Source organism: Pomacea canaliculata, linkage group LG4, assembly GCF_003073045.1.
Source record: "Pomacea canaliculata isolate SZHN2017 linkage group LG4, ASM307304v1, whole genome shotgun sequence".
Taxonomy (NCBI): Eukaryota; Metazoa; Mollusca; class Gastropoda; order Architaenioglossa; family Ampullariidae; genus Pomacea; species Pomacea canaliculata.
Window position 1 is genome coordinate 33,117,043 of NC_037593.1, and position 27,594 is coordinate 33,144,636.

A 27,594-nucleotide genomic window follows, 5' to 3' on the forward strand; every position below is an offset into this window, starting at 1 on the left:
GAAAAACTTTCCAGTTCCTGGATGTAGATGGTATATCTTGAATAGTTTTAATTTTACTGGAATCTGGCTTCAGTCCATCCTGAGATATTGCACGGCCAACGAACCTTCATTCATTCACACGGAGGCTGCACGTGGAGGGCTTCAGCTCGATGCCTTCTGCTCTGGCAGTTTCCAGCATTTGATCAGCTCTTGGTCGTCTTCTTCCACAGTCTTGCCGCCGCTCAGCATTTCATCCATGTTGGCTTCCACGTCTGGAATGTGCTCAAATGCCTGGTGAAATCGCTCGGCAAAATCCTGTGCAGAAGAATTCAGCCCGAACTGTAAACTACAAAGCTTGTGTCGACAGAAAGGTGTGTTGAATGTGGTCAGGTCGGAGCTTTCTGTGTCTTGTCTGATTTGCCAGAATGTGAGTTCGTGTCAAGCATACTAAATACTTACGTGTTGTTGCCACTTTGCCGACTTGCAATCTTCTCGATGGTGGGCAGCTGATAGTTCTCACATTTCACCGCCTTGCTAAGGTCTCGTGGGTCTCAACATATTATTAGTTCGCTGCCTTTCTTCTGACGACCATAGAATTCACCCAGTCATTCTAGTAGTCCCCCTTGTCAACGACAATTTTCTCCATTTGCTGTAACTCGTCTCGAAGCGCTGTATATATATATATTGTATATCTCATATTTCCAAGGCTTTGAAGCACATCCACACAATCTGATAAAGCTGGATCATCTTCGATGACTTCTATGCATTGAATTAGATTGAGGGTGTGGTAACTGAACAGTGCCAGTGTCGCGTGACCACCCCCGACGTCCCCGGATGCTCACAACCAGCTGGCAACGAGCGCCCACCTTCTCGCTCGGCCGGAGACGGTTCGCGACGTAACAATCGAACAGCAGCTGAGCGCAGACCACACAGAAATCACAAAGACAAAATTGACATAACAGAACAAACTAATTTACTACATACGTAAAATAACTCTAATAATAATATATAAAAAAATAGAAAAAAATCAGACGCTCTAACGCTCACACACAAATAAAAAGGGAATAGATTAAAAATAAGTAATCAAAACAAAAGGAGTATCATAAAACAGTTGCCCGGAGCACAGGCGAGATACAAAGTAATTACAAGGAGCACACGCCACCCGCACGTACTGCGGGGTGGCAGATCAAAAGTTCGCTCAAAGTGTCGCCCGTCCTCTGGCCCTGCGAGCCGCCCCCTACCCCCCTCTTCCTCTCCTCCAGCTGTAGGCCTGACGAGAGGGGGGGACAGGGGGCTGGTGTACCCGGGCCCGCGGCTGTCAAGGGGGCCCGGCCTTGGTCAGTGGATTTTTTTTTCTTCTTCTCCTTTTCTTTTTCTTTTAAAGAAAGGTCTAAGGACAGAACACCCAAGCATTACACATGCAGAAGTTGAGTTTCAAGTCTGTAGAATACAATTTTGGGGTGCTGGGGCCTGTCGTGAGAAGTGTAGTCAGCGGGTATCATATTCTCATTTACTAACCACTCGCATGTAAACAACTTTATGTTCAAGTAGTGATGTAGATCCTAGTGCACTTGTCCTACTGTTTGCAGTCTATATTTCGTTACTGAATGAAGTGTAGATATTGAGATTCGAATTGTAAACATACATTATATACTGGGAAAATAATTTACGATTACAAGTACAAGGGGCCAGGAGAGGTCGTCTGTCCCGGGGCCCGGGCTGGCTCTCGTCGGCCCTGTCCAGCTGGCCCCCCTTCCTTCCTCTTGTCAAGGTGCGAGACGATCGGGTAGGTCGCTGGTCACGTGACCTCCTGCTCGACGGTGCCCACACGAGGCTGGCCGCACGCTCGCGCAGCGAGGTCACGAGTTCACGCCGACGAGGTGACGAGGGTGCAGGGTGGACGGTTGTGGTGGACGCAGCGTCGAACAGTGGCATAAAAAGAGATGTGGAAACACGTGGGCGCGGATGAGGAGCACAACGACAACAGGAAGAACACAGAAGAATGAAAAATGAGCCTGTAGAGAAAACAATCCAACCAATCAAAAGACGGCTCTCCCACAACTGTACAGTTTGTAAATAAATATTCTAGTACAAGTATATACATGTGACCATTAAAGCACCGGTCCTAAAACACACAAGTCCATTGGAGAAAAGCGGGCGCGCGCCACATGCGCCGAGACCCGGCCTACACAAATGCCATCCTAACAAGATGCATGTCTTACACTCAAACGAAAAATTAGAACGTGAAAAATATACAGATACTCTAGCTCATTCACACTTCCACCCCCAACTAAAGGCCCCCAAGACTGCAGTGGTGTAGAACCCAAGGAACCCAAAACGGCTCGTGACAGGTCGGTTTGTCGAGAAGAAAAACGCCGGCTACCGGGGCCACGGTCTAGCACCGTCCCCCACGTCCGGCACCGTTCGCTGCTGGGTGGCGACTGTCCAGAAACTACAGCAAAACACGACAAGGACTCCACGCGCGCGAAAAGAACAAAAGTAAAGAAGAAAGGAGGGGGGGGGAGAAAGTCAAAGGGAGAGGGGGGGGGGTTGCGGTCCGGTCCCGAAAAGAAGAAACGACAGCGCCGCGAGTCAGGGTACAAGGGCCGCGTGAACTGTCCCTTGGTCCCCCTCCTCCGCGCGCACACACCCACCGACAGGTCAATACAGTACGGACACACAACACGGACTATACAACACAATCGCCGACACGCGACAGCCAAGATCGGCTTGATGTTTATATTGACAACCTGGAACTCCCTGTCATGTTTGTTGTCCTGAGTGATGCAAGTACGCGTGTTATTTACCGATGACGAAAAGTCGTTCACCACAGTATGTTGTTAGATGAGCCTTGGAGGCTTATATCGTGTTTTCTTCAGTCGACCATAAAGATGGTATCGCAGTATGTTGACCTGTGCGCCTGTGTCCAGAATGAGGATGATGCCGCGCCCTCGCACCTTGACCACTGAAGTCCACTGAAGTCCACTCCGTGGATGCATTTGATTGACAGCAACAAAGTCGTCGTCGCCTAATTTTGTCGATTCTTCAATGGTCTGCACAGGTTTTGATTTGCATTCTGCAGCAAAATATTTTATTTTCCGCATCTCTTGAAGGTCTGTGGCTTTTGATACTCGGCAAATGTCGCCAGCCGTCTGGAGCGAGAGATGAGCTTCTTGTAGTCGTCTTGCTCGTAGTTGGTCACTCTTGGTGCCTCTCACAACTCTGTCCTCGTCAGCCGAGTGTCGTTACTTACTGGACAGACGTGTGGACAGACGAGTCAACATGGCACACACCTTTCCCCCCGACAGTGGGTGGGCACAGCTCTGTCTCCTGTCTGCCCAGCTCCCCGGGACCAATGTCTCGTGTGATGAGGAACCACAGTAACATGGAAACAATTGACATTGGTATTTGTTCTCTCATGTGCAGGTTCTGTCCCGTGTCTGTGTGAAAATCAAGACCTCGAGGTACATCGAGATTCTACCGCTATGCTAAATTGTGGTTGCCTAAGTAAAGAGAACAGCATAGTCTGGAGTATAAATGGAGAGTTGGTCACACGGTGTCCACCATTTTCAAACGAAGCAAAGCAAGAAATGTGCACAACTTTAACTGATGACTCCAATATTTCCGCGAAAAGAACATCTGCATCATCAAGTGTGCTCACAGTCAGTTCTGTATCTGACCTGAACAACGTGAGCTGTGCAGTCCCGGAAACTGAAGAACAAACAACTTGCAAAGTGGACCTGATATGTAAGTGAAGGCATCTGAAATAATAGTCCTAGAAATACACACTTTTAAGCATTTTTGTTATACATGATAAAACTAACATTTTGTTGAAGTACCTTACCTTCAACCAGCTGGACGAGAGTTTGTCTGCTTTCCAAAGTGTTTACAATGATATCTTTCTTGTTCTCTCCTCCACGTGAATGAGTAAGGTCGGTGAGACTTGGGACAATATTTTGCAACAAGTCTGTCGCACAGATTTAAAGCTAGAGAAAAAAAACAGAACTAACAGTACACAGACAAATAGAGACATGGATAAATTGCAAGAGAATGTTGTGTAGAGTTTTGTGTACTTACCGTGGTCGTTATTCCGTAAGGTCAGTCGACTGAGTAAAGTGTCTTCTTGCATGTTAACTGTATTTTCTCTTTATTTTTTCACCTTTACACTCTTCTCTCAATACGTGGTGCTGTAGCCAGGAAAGCAGTAGTAATATAAGATGTGAATTATTAAAGAAGCCAACAAATTGATGATGTGGTTTATAAGACAGTAACACATTGCAGACCCCGCTAACGAGTCGTCCTGCCATGTGAAGGTGGACACAGGTAGAGACACAGGTGGAGACACAGGTGGAGACACAGGTAGAGACACAGTGTCAGCTCATTGCAACATCACCAAGGCGTATTCAGCTAATGGACGATACAGGTGTGACCTGTATCAGGTCCTGCAGGTGAGCATTTCCACGGAGCTTTCCAAACCAAATGTCATCTTGTACTTGCAGTGCTGCCTCCAGTGAATTATCTTGCATTGTAACTGCCACTTTTTCTTTTTAGTAGATTTTGTAACTAGGTTTCCCAAGCTATCATTGCCATCAGAGATTAATTAAGTTGCTCAGTTCAACCCTACCTACGCCACTTCCCCACACACAGCAGTTGAACATAAGTATTTTTCTGTCGGCTCTGTAGGTTGAATGTCTGATATATTGACATTAACTACAAGATAGAAGGCGAGGACATTTAGTCATCAGTTTTAATTAAGCTTTAAGTAATATGAGAATCGCTATTTTTCTCTCGTTTTTAAACAAAATAAATCTCAGAAATAAACTCGCATCCTTTCGAATTTTCGTTTCAAGCAACTGAGCTATATTTTCTTGTAGTCAAATGTAAAGAAAACGGGTTTTATGTTTTGATGAGCTCTAACATCATACATGAAAGTATATATCATACAACAAAGTGCCTGGCTATAAAGTAGGAACCATGCAGCAGTAGGTTCGATCCTGCAATAACCGCAGTCACCAGGACAGTGAACCTTGTCGGCCCAAAGACTTGAGAACAAACAGACTGCTTGGAATTAATGGCAGCATAATCACTAATCAGTAAATGTGGCCTCAACGACCCCTGACTTCCTCCACACCTCTTACATCTCTCCTTTATACTGTTAATTATTCCCTCCACGTCCTTCCCCCTTCCCTACACGTGCAAAAGTCAAAGGTACATGATGATGATGATGATGATGATGATGATGATGATGATGATGATGATGATGATAAATAATAATAATTTATTGCAGTTGGCTCAATAAATAGTTATGACTGATTGTTGGCTAAAATGATAAAGTTTAAATAGAGTCAATGACAGATGTTGACAACCTGTACGGTTTCTCTGTGAAAGAAGACACACAACACAAACACAAACCAAACACAACACAAACACAACACAACACAACACAAACACAAACACAACACAACACAACACAAACACAACACAAACACAAACACAACACAAAGTAAAGTAGGAATTGTTTTTAAGGTAAACATCGTCCCCTAACTTTTTGAAATCGTTTGGTCGACTACAATGTAGTCGGCTGTTACAAGTCTTCAATTCTGTTTTTTTTCCAAGAATGAAACGAAAACACAGCTTCTTAGTACAACCACAATAAAGACATTGTCGAGAGACAGCGAGGGCGACATGAGAGGAGAATGCTCTATCACGGCACGAGTTCTGAGGGGAGGAGAGCTTAAGATGCTAATCACCCCAGGAGGGGTGGAAATCAATTTAAATAGAAACGACGACCCCAAGGACATTTCCACCACATTTCCACAAGGACATTTCCATCCAGGGCACATAGGTCTCCCCACAGACCTCCCTGACAAAGACAGTACGGTGCCTCTAGAGCTGACCACTGACCACGTGACGACCTCAGCTACCAACGATGGTAAGCTTGTCTTGTTTGTCTTTAAATATTTTACTACTCGAGTCACTCCACGTGTTGCTACAGAAAACCGTATTTCGTCTGAGATGTGTGATAACAGTTGTGTGTAGTTGACACTTGATGTATCGGTGGCTTAGCGTTCAGTTCTTCCTGCAACAGTTGTGTGTCTGACAAATATTTCTAGGTAAACACATAACGGACGCCGTAGTCTCCACACAGTAAACAGTCATCGCAGTATTTTAATGTATGTGTGGATTTCTGTAATATTGTTGGCACAAATTCTCCACATGCTGGTAGGTGGAATTTCACAGGATTTGTTGTTACATGAATCCATCACTTTGTGACAGGCGGTGCTACCACGTGCACACCTGACGTCGCTACCACGTGCACACGTAACGTCGCTGGGTGGTTCGCGGGGGGAGTCTGTTTAGGACTCCTCATTGCGACAGTGGCGATCCTCTGCTGTAGAGGAAGGTAAGGAGAGCTCTGTGATGATAAGAAACTTAAAACATTGAGTAAACTGTAAGACGAACACAGGCCAGGACAGCCACTGCCAGACAGACAGACAGTCACACAGACAGACAGACAGACAGACAGACAGTCACACAGACTGACAGACACACAGACCGACAGACAGACAGTCAGACAGACACACAGACCGACAGACAGACAGTCAGACAGACACACAGACCGACAGACAGACAGTCAGACAGACACACAGACAGACAGACTGACAGACAGACAGACAGACAGACAGTCACACAGACAGACACACACACAGACAGACACACACACAGTTTAAGTTAATCTCATGTAAATGAGAATGCCTGCAATAGTAATACATCAAACAAAGTCATCATTGTTACTTCTCCCTCCCCCAAGACACTCACCTGCTCGTGCCTACAGACAGACACACAGACAGACACACAGACAGACACATAGACAAACACGGGTGTACTCGCTGAGACACTCGTTCTTCTCTCGCTCCGCACTGATCTGCCTGAAGAAAACACAAAGCCATGTGAAGAAAGATAGACACGACCGGGACAAACTGTGTTGTGATTATTCAGGTGGTAGGTACAGTCCCAGGTGGCCAACGCCAGACCACAAGGACCCTGCGTCCCTATACTTCCACGTCTTCCCTGCTTACCCCGGGTGCACTCCGTCCCCGTAACACGCGCTAGAGGCGGGGTGACTGGTGAAGACAGGTCACTTGTGTTCATGATCAGTCACAGTGTTGCCATGGCTACAGTTTCTCGAACTCGGGGAGAGAAGCAGCCGTTTAGGTCAACATGACAGGTAGAGATAGTGCGAGCTGGTGAAGCCTGCTCTCCTCTCAACTTGTAGCGTCCGGTGAATGGACTGCTTCTTCCTTCTGTCTGCCTCCGGGCATCCTCCACTATTGGTACACTTCGCACTGACAGGGGCAGTCCATTGGAGGGTGTCACACGTGTGTAAACCGGTGTGTTTGTGTGTGTGTGTTTGTGTGTGTATGTGTGTGTGTGTGTGTGTTTGTGTGTGTATGTGTGTGTGTGTGTGTGTTTGTGTATTTGTGTGTTTGTGTGTGTGTGTGTGTGTGTGTGTGTGTGTGTGTGTGTATTTGTGTATTTGTGTGTGTATGTGTGTGTGTGTGTTTGTGTATTTGTGTGTGTGTGTGTGTGTATTTGTGTGTGTTTCTGTGTGTGTATGTGTATGTTTGTGTGAAGGAGAGGGAGGGTAGTGTCGCGTAACGCGATGCGCGACTCGCTCTCACAGTCACACAGACACACAGGGAAAATCAAAGGGAAATCAACTAATGAGATAGTGACGAGCCCCACCCCCAATGAAAATACTGTAAACACACATACGAGTAAACACTCCCGTAATACATGTACAAGTAAACAAATAGGTGGCCGCGTAGTCCAGCACCGCACAGGATGTCAACACAACAACAGCTACCTCCCCTCCCAGACACTGCCTGGGGTCACGCGCTGCCCCACAACCCACACACCCCCCTACACACACAAACACACACACAAACACACACACAAACACACACAAACCTCCTGGCAGCCACCTTCGATCACATTTTAGACATGTGCGCACTGGCCACGCAGCCATCCACCCGTAAAACCGGCGACAGGAAATACCCTAGTTACTCACCCAGCGGCTCGTGATGCGTTGGTTCTGTCGGTCACAGGAAGCACAGTGGATGCTACTGGTTGCTAGGATCCGCCCCCTGCACCAAGCAAATGCTCAGCACACCAGCATGTCTCCGCACCAAAGCTCTTCTCTCCTCTCATTTCCAATCCCTACAAGATATACTCACGGTCTACTGTTCGACAAATAGGAGAAAAAGAAAAAAAAAAAAACTTCCATCCGTCCCACACTTCGAGATTCCGCATCCCTATCAGTCAGCAAGACCTGCAACAGTAAACCCTGTCAGGGGTGCGCCCACCCCAGCTCCCGGCGCCCCTAGTTTACAAGGCGCTACTAAGCGGGTGTGCTACCTACTACAGTAACTACACGGTGTCTGGCGACTGATGCGCGACACACCTGCCCTCTGCCCCCAAACACAACAAAGAACTACCTACACTAACCGCCGGCCACCCCTACACGGCCCCCGCACCTCCGCCCCTGCAGCAAACGACAGACGACAGGTTGATCCGCGGGTTTCGAAGCGAATACAATCTGCTGATTGGTTAATCACACCCACACACCCACACACCCACCCACAACTCCCGGGTCATTTCAACAATCCCATAATGTCACCTGCCCGCCACAAGTAATTCTTGTCTTACCTCGTTGTTATTGCTTTTGTCTGCTCACAGGAAAAAGGAATCGAAAAAGCCAGCAACCACACCCGTGTGTACTGCTCTATCTTCTATTACAACACAAGAGAGGTCAGAGGGGTCAGATCCACCTGTACCTGCAGGTATAGAACCAGTGAGGCTTGCTACACCTGGAATACCTGGCATTTACTGGCTCAGATTCAGAGCCAACAAGGTTGTCCCCCAGCCACTGGATGTGTGACTATAGCTACTATTGGTTTTTCACTTTCTTTCTTTGTTTGCAGGTAGTAATTGTTTCGAACTTGTATTTCTTGTACACAGTATTTATATTTGCCTTGGTAATAGCTTTCAATCTTGTTGCTGCTTAACAAATAAAATGAATTGTTTTCACATTATTGTACTGTGTTTTTAAGTTCAATTAGTTCATCACAATTATTGAAATACACATCACACTCATCAAGTCAAACATCAATACATGTTAAAGCCCTTATAACTACCTCTCCAGCCAGCAAACCAACCCACGCACAGACAGACTTGCACCTTATAACTTTAATAATAATAATAATAATAATAATAATAATAATAACAACAATAATAATAACAACAACTGGTGTAGCTCAGAATCCCATTCACACAGGAACATGCACATCACTAGAGGCACGAGTGAATGTCTCGTACCTGAAGGAACAGAGAGATGGACAACGATGAAGATGAGGTTCAAAAGACAGTGAAGACACAGAGATGAGAGAAGCAACAAGAAGTAATCAACAAAGAGATGTCAACAGGATAGACTAATCAAAGATATAAAGTGGGAGATAAAGAACTGGTTGTCGTAGACTGTACGAGCAGTAGTCAAAGACATACAGAGTGTCTGAATTCACACTTTAAAGAGTGCATGGTAGGTAAAAGAGCAAAGGTCACTGTCAGTTTTGGTACCTCCGGCAGAAGAAATGATGATGTTACATGATTTGTCCTTCATTGTGAGGAAAGTCTTGCGGAAACAAACAGTATTGGTCTTCATCTTGCTGTGGAAATGGGAGAAACACTGTGTGGAGAGGACCAGGCTCCTCCCTTTTGTAAAGTCTAACAGAATGATGGACTAAGGCGGTGGTTCTCAAAGTATTTCGGACCGCGGACCAATTTATTTAAGTAAACATATGGCGGACCTACAAGGCCTAAAAATCATTCTGTACTATGAATTTCAAATTTAAATTGCCGCATTTGTTTTATTACAATTCAAAACTAAATGTACTTCTGTATAGTAATAAGTTGACATAAAACTACCTACCTCGTTATTTGTAATTAAAATGTTAATGCGAGGAATACATCACTTTAAACATCACTTTGCTGACATATGACGACTGTCAGCCGCGGACCACCTGACCTATGTCCAAGGACCACTAGTGGACCACACTTTGAGAACCACTGGACTAAGGCACTTCAGGCCGAACTGTGAAACAGTTTGACACCCACGGGCTGATTCTTGTATTGAATTCCGAACAAAACATGTTGGCGTGTAAGAAACAACACTGTCTTCTCTCTACTCTGTACCCGGGTCTTGCCCTCGCCTTACAGCGGGTGGCTGATGCAGCACGTGTTGGGTAGGAAGCAGGGCCTGTGGCATGTACGTGTGTCTGCACTTTGAAATGCTTTTGTTTACGATACTGAAGTGAGTAAACACCAATAGTCTCCGATCACAACTTCCTTTCTGGCGAAAAGTTTTCTTTTATCGACTGATTAAACATTACCTTCCAGCATCATCCAGTCTTCTTTGTTTATTTCTTCGCAGGAGTTTTGAATCTCCACAAATTCGTTGTTTTCACCTACGTGTCACCAAGTACACAACTGACATCATCAGACCATAATTGTTCTCTTCGCACAATCTCAGTTTTATTCCCACAGAATCGCGAGTGTAAATGTTAGGATGGACCCCAGAATAGTCCGTGATGCATACATCTGTACGCTTTACAAATATACATCGATAGTAGACCAAGGTGGACACAATGGACAGTTGACGTGGTCATCAGACCGGAACTGGTGATGTGGAGGAGAGCACACAGAGGGTAAAGGCCATTGTGTTAAGGGTCAGCACATCACTGCGTTAGGTGGCCCCACAGGGGACTGGTTGTGTGTTACACGTGCTTGTCCTCGCCTCCCCCCTGCAAACATGCAGTGAACACTCGGGATTGTCATTAGTGATTAGTCCCAGCGGTGAGTGTTTACAGTTTGTTTACACAGTTTGTTTACACAGTTTGTTACACAGGAAAGGTAAAGGCTGTCGTGATTGCAAAACTCGTGGATAAATAAAAATCGCTGGGAACATTACGAAAATGCAACAAGGTCTGGAGCTGCAAGTGTCGGTGTGCAGAGAAGCACTGAACACACACACACACAAACACACAAACACGCAAACACGCTGAAGTGCACCCAACTGCACGCAGAGCTGCTGTCATGTGATCCTTCATTAACCGGTGTCCATCGGGACAAGAACATCGGTAGGGAGCGCATACACCGAGCAAGAATCCTCAGAACAACAACTAGCACCCTTCCCACACTTCTAGAGTCCGCATCCCCATCAAACAGACAAACAAAAACAAAAAACAAAAAACAAAGCACTAGCTACACTGACCGCTGGGCCCCCGCACCTCGACCCCCCTGCAGCAAGCGACACGCGACAACAGCCTTACCTCGCCTTCTGTCAGACCCGGGTACAGCCTCCTGCTCCACCCCACCGGCTGTCTCCCTCTGCTGCTGGCATCTGGTCTGTGTTCGCCAACTCAGGGACTGGATGGTGACACACAAACTTCAACTAAACGACGACAAGACGGAAGCCCTCCTGTGTGAGAAGACATCAACCTTCACGGGTATGTCCGCCAACTGACATCAAGATGGACGATAGCAACATCACCTCTACGTCCTCCGTCAGGTATCTGGGATTTATTGTCACTGGGTGTAAACACTTGATAAATAGGCTACAGCTGTCAGTCTATTGTGATAACAAGTTACAGCTGTCTGTCAGTCTGTGTATTATGATAGACAAGTTACAGCTGTCTGACAGTCTGTTATGATAGACAAGTTACAGCTGTCTGTCAGTCTGTGTATTGTGATAACAAGTTACAGCTGTCTGACAGTCTGTTATGATAGACAAGTTACAGCTGTCTGCCAGTCTGTCAACAGTTTTAGTTTTAGTTTCTGTAACATGAATTTTTTTTACATGGTGGGGTTGTTAGCCCTACCCTAACCTATTTTACCTCTAGGTGAGGTGTCCACCTTAGTCGCCTCTTACGACATGTCTGGCTGGACGGCAGGGACCCTGTTCTTACAATGCTTGCTAGGCAAGCATACCCCGGGGTCCCACAGGCTGATATCTGATGACTATTCTAACCATCCTGCTACCTACTATAGGCTGATATCTGATGACTATTCTATCCTGCTACCTACTATAGGCTGATATCTGATGACTATTCTAACCATCCTGCTACCTACTATAGGCTGATATCTGATGACTATTAGTGATGACTTTAGTGGCCAAGAATGCTGCTTAGCCTTCTATTGACACTTCTAATACATCGTAATGTTTTTTCTGCAGCTTTATAGATTTCTTGACAGTTGAAAAGCACAGCTTTACAGTCCAAATTATCATACAAACCATAACTAAATAAATGTGCTGCATATGAATCCTACACAGAATGGTGTTCATGCACACACTTCGTCAAACAAGCCAAGAAAAATAGCCACTGTGCTCAAAGCTACCAAAAGCTTCCATTCTGTCAGAAAAGCTCACTTCTTTACAACTGCCTAGTTTACAAATAGCATTACTGTATCTGCGTTTGTGTGAGTGTGTGCATGCTTGTGTGTACACGTGTCTGTGCAAACCCAGACTTGCATGAGTGAATATGTGTATTAAGCATAAAACACAATCACTTCTATACTCAATATCATGCACCAACCAACTGAAGAATTTCCTCAGCATGAAAAAAATGTTGTAAATAAATTAATCACTGTGCAAATCTTTAAAAAAAAATGATATACCTCAGTAATCTCAGCTGACTCACAATGTCTAGAGAGTTACATAAACATAATGCACTAAATATCAAGGAGTCACAGTTATCGTGTCTTTATGCTAGGGCGGTTAATGAACTGTCATTCCTTGGTGAAAAAGGTTCAAAAATTAAAATGTTAACATTTTTAGGGGACATGGATGCTAGCAAAAAGAAGTAGACCACTGAGCACAAATCTTTGCAAGAATAGTTTTCTCACCACTTCTGCTTATTTTGCAGAACTTTGAAAAAGAAATAGTTTTCTTCTTAGCAATAATCATAGGATTTACCATCAAGATCTGCTTGGCCAGTTCATGATTGGGGTCAAATATTGTCAAACCTGTTACCATTAGGTCATTTAATGCTTTAACTGCATACTTTCTAAGCTTCCTCACCACTTAATTAAGGTCAAGAGGTCACGGCATAGCTGATGTAGTGACAGTGGTTGCATAGCTACCACCCACTCTACAAAAGCCTCTTGTAATTTCTTCAAATATCATCTTCATCTGAGGCATTTTATTACAATGTAGAGGGCATTCTTAAATATCATCGCCATATGTTTGAGGCCTTTTATTACAATGTTTGGGGCAGAAAGTAAAGGATGAGGTCAAAGAAAATGAAAGCCACAATTTAATGAAACATAAATCAATGATAAATGTCTTTGTCAAAATATCCCTGCTTAATCTACAGGAAAAATCTTTAAAATATTTCAGTGATGAGCCCAGTCAACTGTGTTCAGCCTCTGAGAAAAACGAATCCAGTCAACAATGATATTAAATGTTTATGACCTCTCCCTGTTCTGCACAGTCCGTTTGGCTTACTTTAGGCAGTAACCCAAGACTATATGGCTAAAGGGAAAGAATCTGTGAGTCAATCCAGTGGAGGACAACTACCACAGTCTACAGCATTCTCTGTACAGGTTATTTAAAAGGCAAAACAGTAAAACCAACCAGTGAACAAGATAAACAACAATATCGAATATCAATGTAACACATTAAGAAGCCTTTTATCATTTACACTGTGTGGATGCAAATGTTTGTACAAAAGTGTGCACAACATAATCACCAGTTGTACATAAACTTCAAAGCACTAGGGCTCTCGTCTACAACAGGAAGTGAAGCATGCTAAAATGTACACAAGAATAATTTATATTGTACTAATGCTTCAGCGTTTCTTAATTTCTATAGCCAGGCGTGTGTACTGCAAGGATATATCCACTCAAACACTCACACAAGGAGACAAACCACATAACTGCATGTTTTTTGCACTCTGTCATTTATGCAAAGTGCTAGGTATGTATTCCTACACAAACATGTTCTGCACAGGTATACATACCCCATACCTAAGCGGTGTGTGTGCGTTTGTATGTGAAAGGTATGTCCCCTTTTGTTACACAAACAAATCTCCTTCACAAAAACGGAATGCATGTAAGAAAGCACATTAATGACAAGAACTAGCACTTACTACTTCAGCATGTTTCTATGTACTTTCTTAGTTCCTAGCTCACATGCTTCAACTTACCGCTTAATCTATAAAGAGATGGCAGTAAACACAAATGCACTACCGTGTACCTAGAATCCCTCACACACACACACACAGCCATGTCCATCATTAAAAACTATACCATCTAGAATTATTAATGGTGAAAACTTACAGGGGAATCATAGCAAGGATTAAATTATTTAAAAAGTTTGCTGCTGCAAAGTCTGTGACCTGCACCAATGAACAAATATTAGTCCTGCACCAACAGTTTCTCACACACATATCTGGGAAAGAATTGTTTTTTCTATGTGCATGAACACAATAATACCTTACACAGCAAAATTATGTGCTCAGACTTACAACAAAGCTGTCATGCCAGCCTATCTGTCAACAGCTAATGTTATTTTCAGTAAGCAGATTCATATTTTCTCACCACCCTCATTTGGAGTGCAAATGAAATTTATATCAGGAATGTAAAGCATACAACTGATCCAATGAATCATCAAGCTTCTTTACCATTCCAGATTTTCAGTGTTGGTTCAGGACAGGTTATTTAGACACAAAATTGCAAGTAAAACACATCACTGACCCTAATATTTGAATTCACAGAACACTAGTGACTACTAATCTCAGACATTGTGCCTAAATAGCAGACCTCTCATCACAGCTTGCTAAAAATGACTAGAGGAAACAAGCTCGCACTTGGATGCAGACAAGCACACATGTATGCATGCAGATAAGCAAAATGTCTAGTCCATGAAAGCTTCAGCTAGTCAGTTAGCCCACTTGAAAATGCTTCGCAGAAAATGCCATAGCTCAGTACGAATCAACCTTTGCCAATGGAATTCTCTCGTTTTCAAAAAAAGGAATTTTGGCCATTGTCTATTTTTAAAACCATGCCAGCTTTCATTTTACTGGACTGCACCATATTGCATTTTCAGGTAAGAATCTTTCTTCATGTTTCAACTGCTAAAATTTTGATCAAACTGATGTGATGAACTTTTTGTGAACAAGCTGCTAAAAATAGTTGATCTTAAAATTATTGCAGATTTCATAAATGAATTATTATACATCATGAGATTTGTTAAAAATTAGATTATGCTCACACTTGTACAAAGAAGCCTCACCACTCTGCTGGCAACACTTTACCAGAACAGGTAAAGGTGTAGAAAAATCTCATTCTGATATGGTTTTCTGGTACAAATTTATAAACAGACATGAAACAGATTGTTGCAGATAATGCAAGAAATTCTGCAAGTGAGCATGAAATACACGAATGCATTTTTCCTCTTGCGAATATACACACATGTATACAAATATACACACATGTATACATAAGGCAAGCACATTTACAAGTTATTTTCATCCATTTTTACTACACTAAGTCACTCCATCTCCAAAACATAAGTCTTATTTTTTTTCCAGCAACAACAAAAAGCAAACACTGTGCCTCGCTTCTGTCAATTCAACGCTTCTGTGGAGGAAAAACAAACAAGTGATAAAAAAGCCGCATTTAGTTCTGCACCTCCTTCACATAAAATCCAAGGCTTGTGATTACATGGGAGACACGAGCAGAAAATGACCGTCTGCTGAATGATGGCCCCAACTCCCAAACCTGGACTCAACATCTGCATAGGATATGGACACATGCATGTGTAAGCAACACTTTGTGATCTCCCTTACACAGGAGGGAATCTTCTGTGCAGAGACCAGGGGAGTCTTTGCATGCTGCCTAGCATCATTTGTCCGTCAGCGATAGCTGCAGAATGCGCTCCAGTTCCTCCTCTTCCTGCCGCTGTTGCTCAGCTGCTGCTTCTGCATCTTGCTGTGACAACTGCAGGGCCAGTCGCAGCTGTTCTTCGTCATCAACCAGGGCTCGGGGAGCAGGTGGCACCGACCTTGCAGCAGGCCCCTCCATAGCCATTGGGGCGGAACTTGGTGTGTTCATTAAGCTTGCTGCTATAGCCCTATTTAATGCAAGGATTTATGATGATTTTAATGGACATTTCAAACTGTTTCAAAGTGCCAATGACAATTACAGGAAATAAAGTTTCCCCATCCCCATACAACACAGAATGTTTCCTGACTTGAGCAAGTTGAATGTTAGAACACTATGCATTTATATTCTGAACTCAATGATGTGGTACTTCAAACCCATCTTTTCCCCACATACTGTCTGCCAGTCCTATTTTAAATGCTGAGATACCCCAGCATGCTTTGTGTGCATGTTTTTTTCAATCTTGTGTTTATGTCAGTTGATATATCTCTGTTTGTTTGCTTTGTCAATTGGATGTTCTTTGGTGAAATGTAGAGCACCTTCTGTTAAGAAGAAAAATGCTGATAAAAATTCTCTTTATCAGTAATGTAAAAAAAAAAATGTAAAGAAAACATTTCATTCCTTTTCTGACTCTTAACAAGTTTAATGTTGAGAGCAGTATGCACTCATTTTCTGAACGTAGTAGTTGTTTTTAATTGTATACCTATACATGCTTATATGTAAATAATCAGCACCTTTTTAATGAAGCTGGAGAATGCATTAGGGTTTTTAATTTTATATGTATTCATACTTATATGTAAGCACCTTTGCATTTGCCTGTCATCCTCCTCAGGGTTTGAGCCAGGATGACTGCGATTCAAAGCCTCCCAGAATGTCACCTGCATGCAAAGTAGAGATTGAAATCGATTGTTTCAAGTGACACATTGACTTGTTGCAGTCTCCAAATGTGCGGGACTACAGTTATCATGGTACTTAATTTCAAGCAGAAGCAACATTGTTTTGAAAACAACAACGAGCTTGGATGACATCATATATAAAATAGTCGGCACTCTCTTTACACGGAGTCTATGATGGGAGTTAACTGACTAAAGGGAAACAAGTATCGGCTGAGGAATTCACTCAGCCAGCCTGCAGCTCTGCAATAACTGGTGATAATGAGACATGCGAAAAACAATTCAGAATAAACTGGACCATACCTGTTCCTCTTCTGTTCCAGACTGCACCAAACTCTGCTGGATGGCAAACTGCAGCAGCTCATCATCTTCATCACGAAGCCGCTCGTGATGTGCATCGCCTATAAATCCACATCAGAAATAGTCACAGCCCTGTATCCATGGCCAAATTTGTTTATTCTGTTGCTACAGCTCATAATACAGTGTGACATTAATGCATGACTGATATATATTTATACACACACATGCACATAGTGCATAAAAGCATATTGATTATAACATTCTATTTAGAAGCACACTGCATATCCTAGTCTGTTCAATCTGAACATAGAACATTTAAAAAAAAAAAAGCAGAAATAATATCCTAAAGAGTGTGGATATTAACAGAAGTCAATGTATGTGATTTGCTCTGCTTGTGTTGTTGGAATTTACTGTGATACACTTTGTAGTTTTGTCTGAATTTTTAACCCTTTGAGGACCAGGGGACATATTTGTCCCATACTTTTAAATGGACTTCAAATGCGATTGAAAAAACGTAGAGCAGACAAATTTGTATGAAACTATTTAGCATGTCACTGACTTTATATAAATAAGGCTGGTTTGGCTATGTATGCATTAGTTTCATTGTTAGATTGAGAGGAATTTTCCATTTGAAGTGAAATTTGATTTTTTTTTTTTTTAAAAGCAAAGCAAACTGTGCCAAGCGGACAAACACCCACTGGTTTTCCTTGGGCGCGGTGTCCTTTATGTAATGTATTAATATTTTTGTTTCAGGATTGTGCTGATTTTTCAAAATTATTTGATTTTTTTGCTGTGGGACATATATGCCCCTATGGGCCATAAGAGAACCAACTTTTATGTTGTGCCTTTAACCTTCGGGTTTTAGAAATAGATGCAACAATGACCTAAATGAAGAACCCAATGCCTTTGAGATATTTCAAAAATCCTGTGATTCTTCTGGCTTGATAACTCTTGTTGATGAGCAAAGTACATGTAGCAGAAGATAATTCCTTTCCAAACTGCTAAGATGTTTTTACCTTTTTCTTAATAAGGTTTTGACATTAAGAAATCTTACCACTCCGGTTGTATGTGGATGGTGCTTCAAAACATCGTTCATCTACTGAACATGCCATGGGCATTTCTTGAATCACATTAACATGGTTGGCAGGCGTCACTGAACCAAAGATATTGCCAAAAGTAACTCTGGCATTGAGTACATGGAAAAGAGGAATTTCTGCAAAGAAATATTTCAATACAAGTTACAAATCAAGTTAGCAAACCCAAAAAATCTAACAGAAAATACATAAAACTTCTTCTAGCACAGAAAATTCATCTCTAGAAATGACATTTTATATGGCATATCGAAAGTTCTAAAAGAAAGAAACAGTTTAATCAAAATTTATTTCCAGTCACATGCTCACACGCATATACACAAGCAGACATGTTGGTTCATATGCAAACACCAGAGGTCACTGACCAATTTTAACAGGAAATCCAGAGGGCAGTTGCAGCGTAATGAAGTCACGGAGCTTAGCGAAGTGAGCATTGCTGGTAGCCATGAGATCGATGATAGGCAGGACTTGTTCCTGTAGTGACAGCGGGAAATCTTCACACAGCCACAGCGTTGCCCTGAACTTCTGAACCTTCGTGGACTGCTCAATGGGGCGGCCAATATCGCGGTCACCCAAGTCAACATGAGCATTAAAATATTCTTCTGGAGTGATTGAGGAGGGGTTGTATGACACAAGACTGATTGTCTGTAGGTAGAAAAAGTCAAAAGTGAAATGCACACAACCATGTACACGCACACACAGACATGCACTCAAAGTACGCACACAGATTCACATGTACACACAACTCATGAAGCTTCCAGAAAGCTTACCCCATTGCCATTGCTACTAGACTGGCTGAGGGTTGGATCTTCAGTGGCCCCAAGAAAAGTTTCAAGGGGTGTCTTGTTGTTCCGTTTGGACCGTTCTTTGTCTTGTTTTGTTAGATGCTCTGTCCGTGACTTGGTAATCAGTTCCACATTATTGGCACCAAATACCTGCACAAGCAGCGCTGTGTCAAACTAAAAAGAACATTAAGTTCACTTCCTGTCAACTGAAATTTGTTCAACAGTTTCACTTTTACTCACACTGCTGCTATTTGTAAAGCAGGTTTTCAAAATTATTTCAACACAGCAATCAGTATGAAAAAGAAAACTTCCACAAATCTGGAAAATCTGCTTAACTGGAAATCTGCCATTAATATGTCTTTTCAGAAATGATCATTACCTTACACTCATACCCATTAACAGATTCCATCTTGTCACTGCGCCACCCCCACAGCCCTGATCTGCTCCTGCAAAGGGAACAAACTTTGATATGAGAAGCCACATTATCCCACCCCTTCAAATGCCTTAAAGGATTCAAGGAAAGAGCACAAGGGGCCTCTCCAATTCACGGTAGCCTTCTAACCTGCAGTAATTTTACTTCTATTACTGAAAGCTGCATTGAATTTGGGTCTGTTAATAAATGCTGCACCAGTCACATCCAGTCCTTTTGCATTTCCTTCAAATGAGTAACCACTAATTATTGTGTTTTCAAAGAAATGTGGCATTCAGACCTTTCAAAGGAAATCCTATTTGTATCAATATAGGTGGTAACAACTGGGGATGTAAGTCGTGCAGCAACAGCTTCCTCGGATGGTCGCATAAGGGAAGGATCAGCTGCCACAGGTAATGTGCGGATGGTCTCGGAGTAGACATCCTTGTTATCGTGATCAACCTCCATCATCACTGCTGCGCCAGTGCCTATAAAAAAAATAAAGTAGCATCAATGCTCAAAATTAACTTCTGAATTCACAAAAATACTACCTCAACAGACAACAGATGACAGTAAGATACAGATCAGCAGCCTATTCCTCCAACCACCTTCTCACCCAGTCGCCCCAACCTACCCTCTGAGTATTACACACCCAGTTTGACCAAGCACCCTTCATTGAGTACAGTAACTTCTTGATGGTAATGGTACAACAGATACTAACAGCTTTGTCTGAATAAACACTGGGAGATGTGAAACCCATTACTTTTACGGAATAAATGGTGAGCATTTTACATAGAAGAAGGCTGTTCCCCTTCCCCCACATCATGATACGTGTTGCCATACCTGAACTTTTGAAAATGTAGCTGCGGCTGCCTCGCTGCCAAGACATGTTGTCAAATCCCAGCAGAGTAGTATCGATCCGCACACTGGAACCTGAAATGTGTGTCACAATGGGACTAGTTTTATCTGGTCATCAAGCACAAACTCATATTTAAACAATACAACTCCCCCTAATTCATGTCTGAACAAATCACATGTCAATGTTAGATTGAACCAGCAAAGCCAAGCAGTCGTACTTGTGGGAGCATGATTCATGACAAAGAATGGCAACAGTTCAAACAATCAGGATTCATGACAAAGAATAGCAAGATTTAAACAATCAGGATTCTGCAACTCTCTTGATTTTTCAAACATTTAAATATTTTTCTCTAACAGCTGAGTGACTACAATCTAAGTTGCTGTCTTTAGTTACAAAGTACAGCTGGAACTTACCACTTTTCCACACCCGATATGTATCACTTGGGCACATCCTTGATATGAGGGGCACTGGAAGAACAGAAATAAAAGAAATAAAATCTGATGATTGATTGGGGATAAATGGTATCACATACATAAAATAAAATCTGATAATAGTTTGGTGATAAATGGTACCACACCCTTAAAATATTTCATTTCACCTTTCCACCATCCCAGCTCATCATTACAAGCAAAAATTCTTGCAGGTCTTAGTTCAAACATTGATTGAAAATCATGAGTTAGTGATACTACAAGCTTTAACCAACTTTCTTTCTGGAATCACTTACCCCAACTGGTGAATTCCCACTTCATCTCCACATAGAAGTCTTGTGACTGCAGGAAATGAAAAAAATTGATAATACAAGTGCTGTTTAGTCGCTTCCACAATTTCAGTTTTATTCCCTTGCCAGTGTGTCATAAGATAACTATGAATTCTACCACTGGGATGTGCTAGCCTGCTTAGCATAATGACTTAGGTTATAAAGCAACAACATTAATCAGAAGAGCATCATGAAATGAAGTTTACCTTATATGCTCAAAGAACTTTCAAGCAGTATTTTTTAAAGTTCATTTTAGCATTTTTATTTCATCATTATCATTTTTTTATGTACTATGCAACAATGTTTTCCATGTTTCCCAGAAATCAATGCAGCTAAGGTGCTGCCTACAGTTAGCTGATCAGAGAGTGAACACTCTTGATGTCACTTGTTAAAAAAATTGCTCTTCCTGAAGTTTGTTTTTTTTAAAAGATGGATGCATTTGAGAGTACATAATAATGTTTACAGAAACAGTATCCTTCAACCATAAAGCACGTTTCCAACCTCCTTGAGTTTCTGCAAGAGTTCTGGCACACCAACGGTGCGCTTGTTATAACGCTGGAAATCTCGGTACTGCAGTACCAACTGCACCAGTTCTGGGTCTCCACTGCACACAGCCTCATGTAGCACTGGAAGCATGAACATACATTAAATAATATAGACCACAGTACATAAAACACACCAGAGTAAATAATATACACTCAGGTAACTGGATACTGCAGCCCTCCAGCTGTAAAACTTCACTGGAAGACACACAAATAGAGCATTTTAAGCATCCAAAGCTATTAATAAACTCAAATTTCTCAAATGTATACATTGATCTCTTCTCCACACCAATTCCTCATAATGTGCATAAATATGGGAATGAGTGCAACAGTATATCCTTAGTGTGCAAGAAGAACTGATGCATAAGCCAAGCAGCATCATTTAGTTTAGGCAAGCATTTATTTTCCCTGTAGCTTCCACAGGCATTTTATTCCTTGGCACTAGCACTGAGCCCAAAAGCATTTGGCAACAGCCACTGAACTTTCCCCCATAAAGAATAACATTTTTGCACTTCTGATTATCAAAGTCTATTAGTACCACTAAAGCTCTTAGATTTAGAATAAGGCTTCAAATCATCTCAAATAAACATGCAGGTTTGCATTCCATAAACCACCACATCATGTCCTTGAGAAGATGATATGGCCTGGCATATGAGAGTAAAACAATAAAACATGTTCTTGTAAAGAATTTTCTTAAAATAGTTTGTCGCAGAGTGTTATGCATACATACACCAAGATGGGGGCGGGAGACGAGGAGAGAGATGAGCAACTTACCTGACCAGCACCCTTTGTTCTCTGCAATGGCATCTGCTCCATGTCTCAGCAACACACGTGTGCTTTCCAAATGGCCCAGACTCACCGCCAGATGGACCGGTGTGCGGCCTCTTGGATCCTTCAACTCGATGTCATGCTGACAGAAATATTGAGATAGAAGGTTTTCCTCTGTTTTTAAACAATGTTGCTATGAACTTTTTTTTATAACTTATTTATTATTCCCCTACTGGTGAATAAAATAAAAATATAGATTTGTATTGACAAATCTGTTTCTGTTCTTCGTTAATCTTCAAAAATACACTTCTCCTCAGAATCCTGTAAATCTGTTTGCACTGAGCTGTCAGTGCTGGAGAAGTACGCCACCTAGAAGTGTAAGAACACCTGCTATATCCATAAATGCAGGACTGTGCTTATAATTCTTTGATCGTGTTATGCACTCATCATGGCTTTTCTACATATGTGTTATACAGAAACATATATAGTGGATTTCCCAAACATTTGCTAAAGAGAGTAAGAAGTATGTCATTCAGACTTTAGAAACAATTTTTTCAAGGATGCTGTATCTATTTCATCTTGTTTCCTACACAATCTGCTTCTCAAACTATGCAGCCAGCTGAAAAATCAAGATATGACTGTAAGCAAACAAAAATATTTTTACAAGTGAAGTGCTGCAGACTGAGTTTTAACAAGCAACAAGCCTTGAGATTCTGCTTCTAAGATATTGTGAAAATTTATCATACATTTATCATTATTGCTATATTACATCTAAATATTTTTATTAAGCAACTCCAAATAGACAAGAATTTTATATATTCCCAAATCTAAAATATTTTTTCTTTTTTTTTTTCTTCTAGAAAACTCACTAGTGTCCTGGCAGACTTTGCATTTTCCTGTTTTATTTCATATTCCTTTATTAATGACAGGTGCAGCCTTTCTTACATCGACATCATTGTTTTTACTATTGTACACAGCAGGGTCAGGGTCAAACAAGAGAGCAATATAAGGCAAATATTTTCTCATAAGCTTACGTTGTCCCATTATGCATCTACTTGTATAAAACTTTGACGAGAAAATGTATTAATGGCTACACATGTAAAAAAGATGAAGAAGACAATAATGATTATTTATTTTTGCCCAAAACGTATTTCGATAAACAGATGTCCACTGTAGCAGATCAATGTAAAACACAATGAGCAAACATGCATAGACTACAACAAAAGGGAAATATTAAAACTCCTAATAAGCTTACTGCAGTGATTATGATAAAAAAATTAATCTGTTCATGAAAACCCTGTTCATAAACGATCAACAAAGTCACTATAAATTACTTCTGTAAAAACAATTATGTTTTTTTAGCAAATGCATGCTTTTGGATGTGATTAACAAGCTTTTCACAAACTTTCTAAAATAATTATAGTAACATCACATTATTTTGTGACTTTCCTGTTCAGGAAACCCTTTTGATATAGAATCAATAAAGTAAATATGGATTTTGTCCATTATGTGTTTAATAAAAACAAACTAAGCAGGCATCAGCATTGTTAAAAAAGAGTTTAAAGGACAGAAACATGATTACTATTAGAATGTAAAGATAAGACTTATACAGAAAGATAAAAATGCTAAAAACTTAATTTACTCAAGGGTAGAAGATCACGGTGTGATTTTATTCAGACATAAAATTGTTAATGGCACTGATAATATTAATAGGCATACAGTTTTCAGTGAATCATTGATATGTCATACCAGATATTCTGAGGGAAAGATTTGTTTACTAACCACTGCCATTCAAATATAAGAAAATTATGCCATTATGGAAAACAAAACACTAACAGCTTTAAAAATCTTCTGGATGGGCTTCCAAAAACTTGATAATCATATTTTAACGCACGAGAGTCTTTTAGTATGCGCATTACAATAAAATGACAAAATGAAGTGACGTTGAACAAGCCCTGAAAAAAATCCTGGGCTTAGAAGTGTTGGTACCTAAAAATACCACTGCTGTACTACCTCTATCTACGTTTTTCTTGGAAAATGTATATTCTTGTTAAAACTTACGACTGATCAATCAGCCCTCGTGCCAAATAGAGTAGTCACATTACAATTACTACACACTGATATCAGAATAAGGACGTACACCAGCAATGTATCCGAGCCAACATCGCTGAAAGCTGAGGAACCAGATACAGTATAACGAACTGATTTTCGGTTCCAGTTTGGCTCACCTGTTTTTTCTTCAGCACCCGATCGAGTTCCTCATAGTTATTGTGCCAGGCCAGCCAGTGCAGTGGAAACTCTTGTTGTAATGTCTTACTTGCCATTTAGCCTTTCTCTCGCTGGAAAATAAATTTACTTGAGCATCGCTTGGCTTGTAGAAGCACTGTAAGGACTTCCTGCTCCACAGGTCACAAGGTCACTTCCGGCTAGCTGCGGTGTCAGCGGATGTGTGCGTGTCGTCTGCTTTATGCTGAGCTTTTTCTTTTCTTTTTTTGAAAATATATTTTCTATCCTTGCCTTGTTTTTATTTTGTTTACATTTACAGTGAATTAAAATAAGCTATGTTTATAGGTTACATGCGTGGATAATTAATAATGTTTAAGTAAACAACGATTAATACTTTGCTGGCAGACGGCGGCTAAGATGGCCTCAGTGCTGTGACTCTGGAAGAAAGGAGATGGAAAGACTTCGCTCAACGTTAATTGCGGCTGACAGAATAATGCCACAGATGCAGACGGGAAGGATGACCTATGCGGTCATCAGGACTCTGTATGTAAATGTACATTTGGGTCTTTGCAATCCACTGAAAAGACTGGGCTGTCTGGGCACATCCGTGGTTGCGTACTTACATGAGCTTTCGCCAACCCCTGACCGGGTGTCGTTTTTTATTCCTTTTGGACTCAAGTCTTGATCTGTTGTTCTGTTTCTCTTTGCCTCTTTTTAAATAAGTTATCATGTGAATTATTTATTTATTTCGCGCTTTCATATCGACACGGGTTGGTCTGCGCATCTCCAACGCCAGTTGGCCGTCAGAAGTTTGTTGAAGGTGGGTTCTCTGGAATGGACAGAGTGCTCAACAAAGCGGTGAGTCCCCTCGTGTTCCCACAGCGAGCAGTCTACTCACCGTGAGTCAGGACCAGCGCTGATCACCTCATATGTATATAAAGCCGTCACCGAAGCCTCAGTCGCCGCCTAGACGCTTCTTTGTGTAAACAACTTGGACATCGATATTTTTTCTCAACCTCAGTAGCTGTTAAGTCGATAACTACTCGATCGTTCGTTGTTTCTGTTGCTGTCTGCACTTGCTTATCGACGCAAATTGACTTATGTTTGAATGTGATGATATCACTAATAGCAGTATTAGTAATTTTCTAAAATTTGTTTTCCAGGACGAGTCAATAAATTCAGTTTTATTCACACTTAAGGCGCTAGCAGTGTGTCGTAAAATATCTCTCAATCCCTTTTCCACCAATCTACATCGTCAGCGCAGCCAGGTGGCCACCGATTGCCGTTATAGACACAAGATTAACGACGTACAGCAAGATTACTGTTTTGTTGAATATCCCAATATTTAAGCGTCCTTTCCCATCCAGCAGTTTTCTTTAATTTCGCTCAAAAAATGATTTCCTCATTGGGTTATTCCCGCCGTCTTATTAAAGCCGAGGTGTGGATCGCCACAGTCTGAACTTCGTGCACGCCTTCTTTCCCGAAGGTGGAGAGGGGAAGGGGTCATATGTGAACCATCTATGTTGTGTTATCGAGAAATGTGATCGAGGGTAAATAAACTAGAATGTAAAATAAGTACGTTGTCATATTTCAAACACCAGCTGTGTATTAGTGTCATGTCTCTCGCTATTTATATGAATGTGTGGAAGATCACATTTTTAACTCTCAAGTGATTCGCCTCTTGAATGTATATAGGGCAGAAATTGTCCAGAACATGAAAAAAAAAAAACAGTGGCAAAACAATGGCTGACGGTGACATCCAGACTCGTGATGGTGACTGCATCAGATATCCGAACCCAGCTTCTCTCTCTTGCACACTTTTAAGCCCACACACACATTCATACGCACACCTATAGTTGGAAGTATATCAAGTGGTTTATTTAAACTTCAGAGTCTTTACCTTTTTCCTTGACAGCTTAGCGATTGAATAGAATTGAGAAGTTTCTGTGTTCTTCAGTACTAAATAAGTGATTCAATATTTGTGTGGACTCAACCGATCACTCGTGTACGCTGGGAGTGGGATGTCGGAAAAACACATTTTTGTCGTCAGGATGACTTCTGCCGCCACATAAACTTGTGAATAAACCATCGAGCACCTCCTGGACATGGCCGCTCCTGAACATACTGCGTGCACCTCTTGCCATCTTGTCCTTGCGCTGGGGATGGGTCTTCTGCGTGTGGGACTTTACGTGTTTCTTCATTAGAATTTTCTGACTGCTTTTCGTCAGGTGTGGCTTCAGGTTAAATTGGTTCTGACTTCATCGGGATGACATTTAGTAGCGGAAATAAAGAGCTTGAGATTATAGCATATTGGTTTATATATATGTTGGTCGGCAAAGACGTCCTGTGATGAAAATATGAACAAATTTCTAATTGTGGATATTGAATAAACTGCATGACTATGGTACGTACACTTTATACAAATGCACAAAGATATCTGACCTCTGCTATTTGTTTTGTTTTTTTAATCTTTTTAGTTTAACCCCCAGTGAAAACATGAAATTCATCACTAAGTTGTTTGCAAATTTAATGAAACTTAAAGCTGTCAATTTTTTCTTTACGAAAATGGCTTATGAATGTGAACATTACCCGTGGATCGCTCAAATTAAAGATGACAGACAATATGAGAGCAGATGATAATAATTAATGCTTTAAACAATCAGCAAACCTCTTTCCAAAACATAGGTGAAAACTGCAAAGTTTAAAAGCTTGTATCTCTTGTAGCACAGGGGAGGAACCTTTTTTTTCATCCGACGACCATTTTGATATTTATAAGATCATGCATAGGCCATACAAAATTATCTACTTTAAGACCGACCTAAAATTCAAATTATTCGGGTGCTAAGAGTCTGCATTTTTGCGTGCTATAGAAGCGGTTTTCAGAACCGGAGGATTTATTGTTTGTTTGTTTGTTTGTTTGTTTGTTTGTTTGTTTGTTTGTTTGTTTGTTTGTTTGTTTGTTTTTAACGCCGTGCCAACAAGCAAA

The 27,594-nt window shown here is 41.5% G+C and overlaps 2 protein-coding genes across 3 annotated transcripts; one reads left to right on the forward strand and one right to left on the reverse strand.

The window, feature by feature from the left end:
* Window positions 1–1,991: 1,991 nt before the first annotated feature.
* On the forward strand, window positions 1,992–9,892 carry LOC112562990. Of its 2 annotated transcripts, XR_003098948.1 has the most exons (4): window positions 1,992–3,726; window positions 4,261–4,427; window positions 5,596–6,382; window positions 8,719–9,892. XR_003098948.1 is itself a non-coding variant. In XM_025236659.1 (3 exons), the coding sequence occupies exons 1-3, from the start codon at window positions 3,465–3,467 to the stop codon at window positions 6,016–6,018; spliced, it is 852 nt and encodes a 283-aa protein (XP_025092444.1). In that variant the 5' UTR covers window positions 1,992–3,464; the 3' UTR covers window positions 6,019–6,528. The 2 variants fall into 2 exon arrangements, 1 of the variants encoding a protein (XP_025092444.1); XM_025236659.1 differs by lacking the exon at window positions 8,719–9,892 and having other exon boundaries at window positions 5,596–6,528.
* Window positions 9,893–11,883: 1,991 nt separating this feature from the next.
* Window positions 11,884–24,806, reverse strand: LOC112561314 (ankyrin repeat domain-containing protein 13D-like). The gene is made up of 14 exons (XM_025233719.1): window positions 24,611–24,806; window positions 22,389–22,524; window positions 21,574–21,698; window positions 21,040–21,085; window positions 20,729–20,782; window positions 20,300–20,389; window positions 19,758–19,944; window positions 19,427–19,493; window positions 19,033–19,197; window positions 18,628–18,907; window positions 18,226–18,384; window positions 17,175–17,272; window positions 16,783–16,856; window positions 11,884–16,168 (listed from the first exon to the last, which is right to left on the reverse strand). Exons 1-14 carry the CDS (start codon window positions 24,704–24,706, stop codon window positions 15,940–15,942), a joined length of 1,806 nt encoding a protein of 601 aa, XP_025089504.1. The 5' UTR covers window positions 24,707–24,806; the 3' UTR covers window positions 11,884–15,939.
* Between the last annotated feature and the right edge of the window lie 2,788 nt (window positions 24,807–27,594).

Coding starts and splice junctions, on each gene's coding strand:
- LOC112562990 (XM_025236659.1), top strand. CDS start 3,465: ATGCTAAATTGTGGTTGCCTAAGTAAAGAGAACAGCATAGTCTGGAGT. Junction 3,727..4,260: donor TTGCAAAGTGGACCTGATAT/GTAAGTGAAGGC, acceptor AACACATTGCAG/ACCCCGCTAACGAGTCGTCC. Junction 4,428..5,595: donor ACCTGTATCAGGTCCTGCAG/GTGAGCATTTCC, acceptor TTTTTTTCCAAG/AATGAAACGAAAACACAGCT.
- LOC112561314 (XM_025233719.1), bottom strand. CDS start 24,706: ATGGCAAGTAAGACATTACAACAAGAGTTTCCACTGCACTGGCTGGCC. Junction 21,699..22,388: donor GAACAAAGGGTGCTGGTCAG/GTAAGTTGCTCA, acceptor TCATGCTTCCAG/TGCTACATGAGGCTGTGTGC. Junction 20,390..20,728: donor ATATCGGGTGTGGAAAAGTG/GTAAGTTCCAGC, acceptor CACACATTTCAG/GTTCCAGTGTGCGGATCGAT.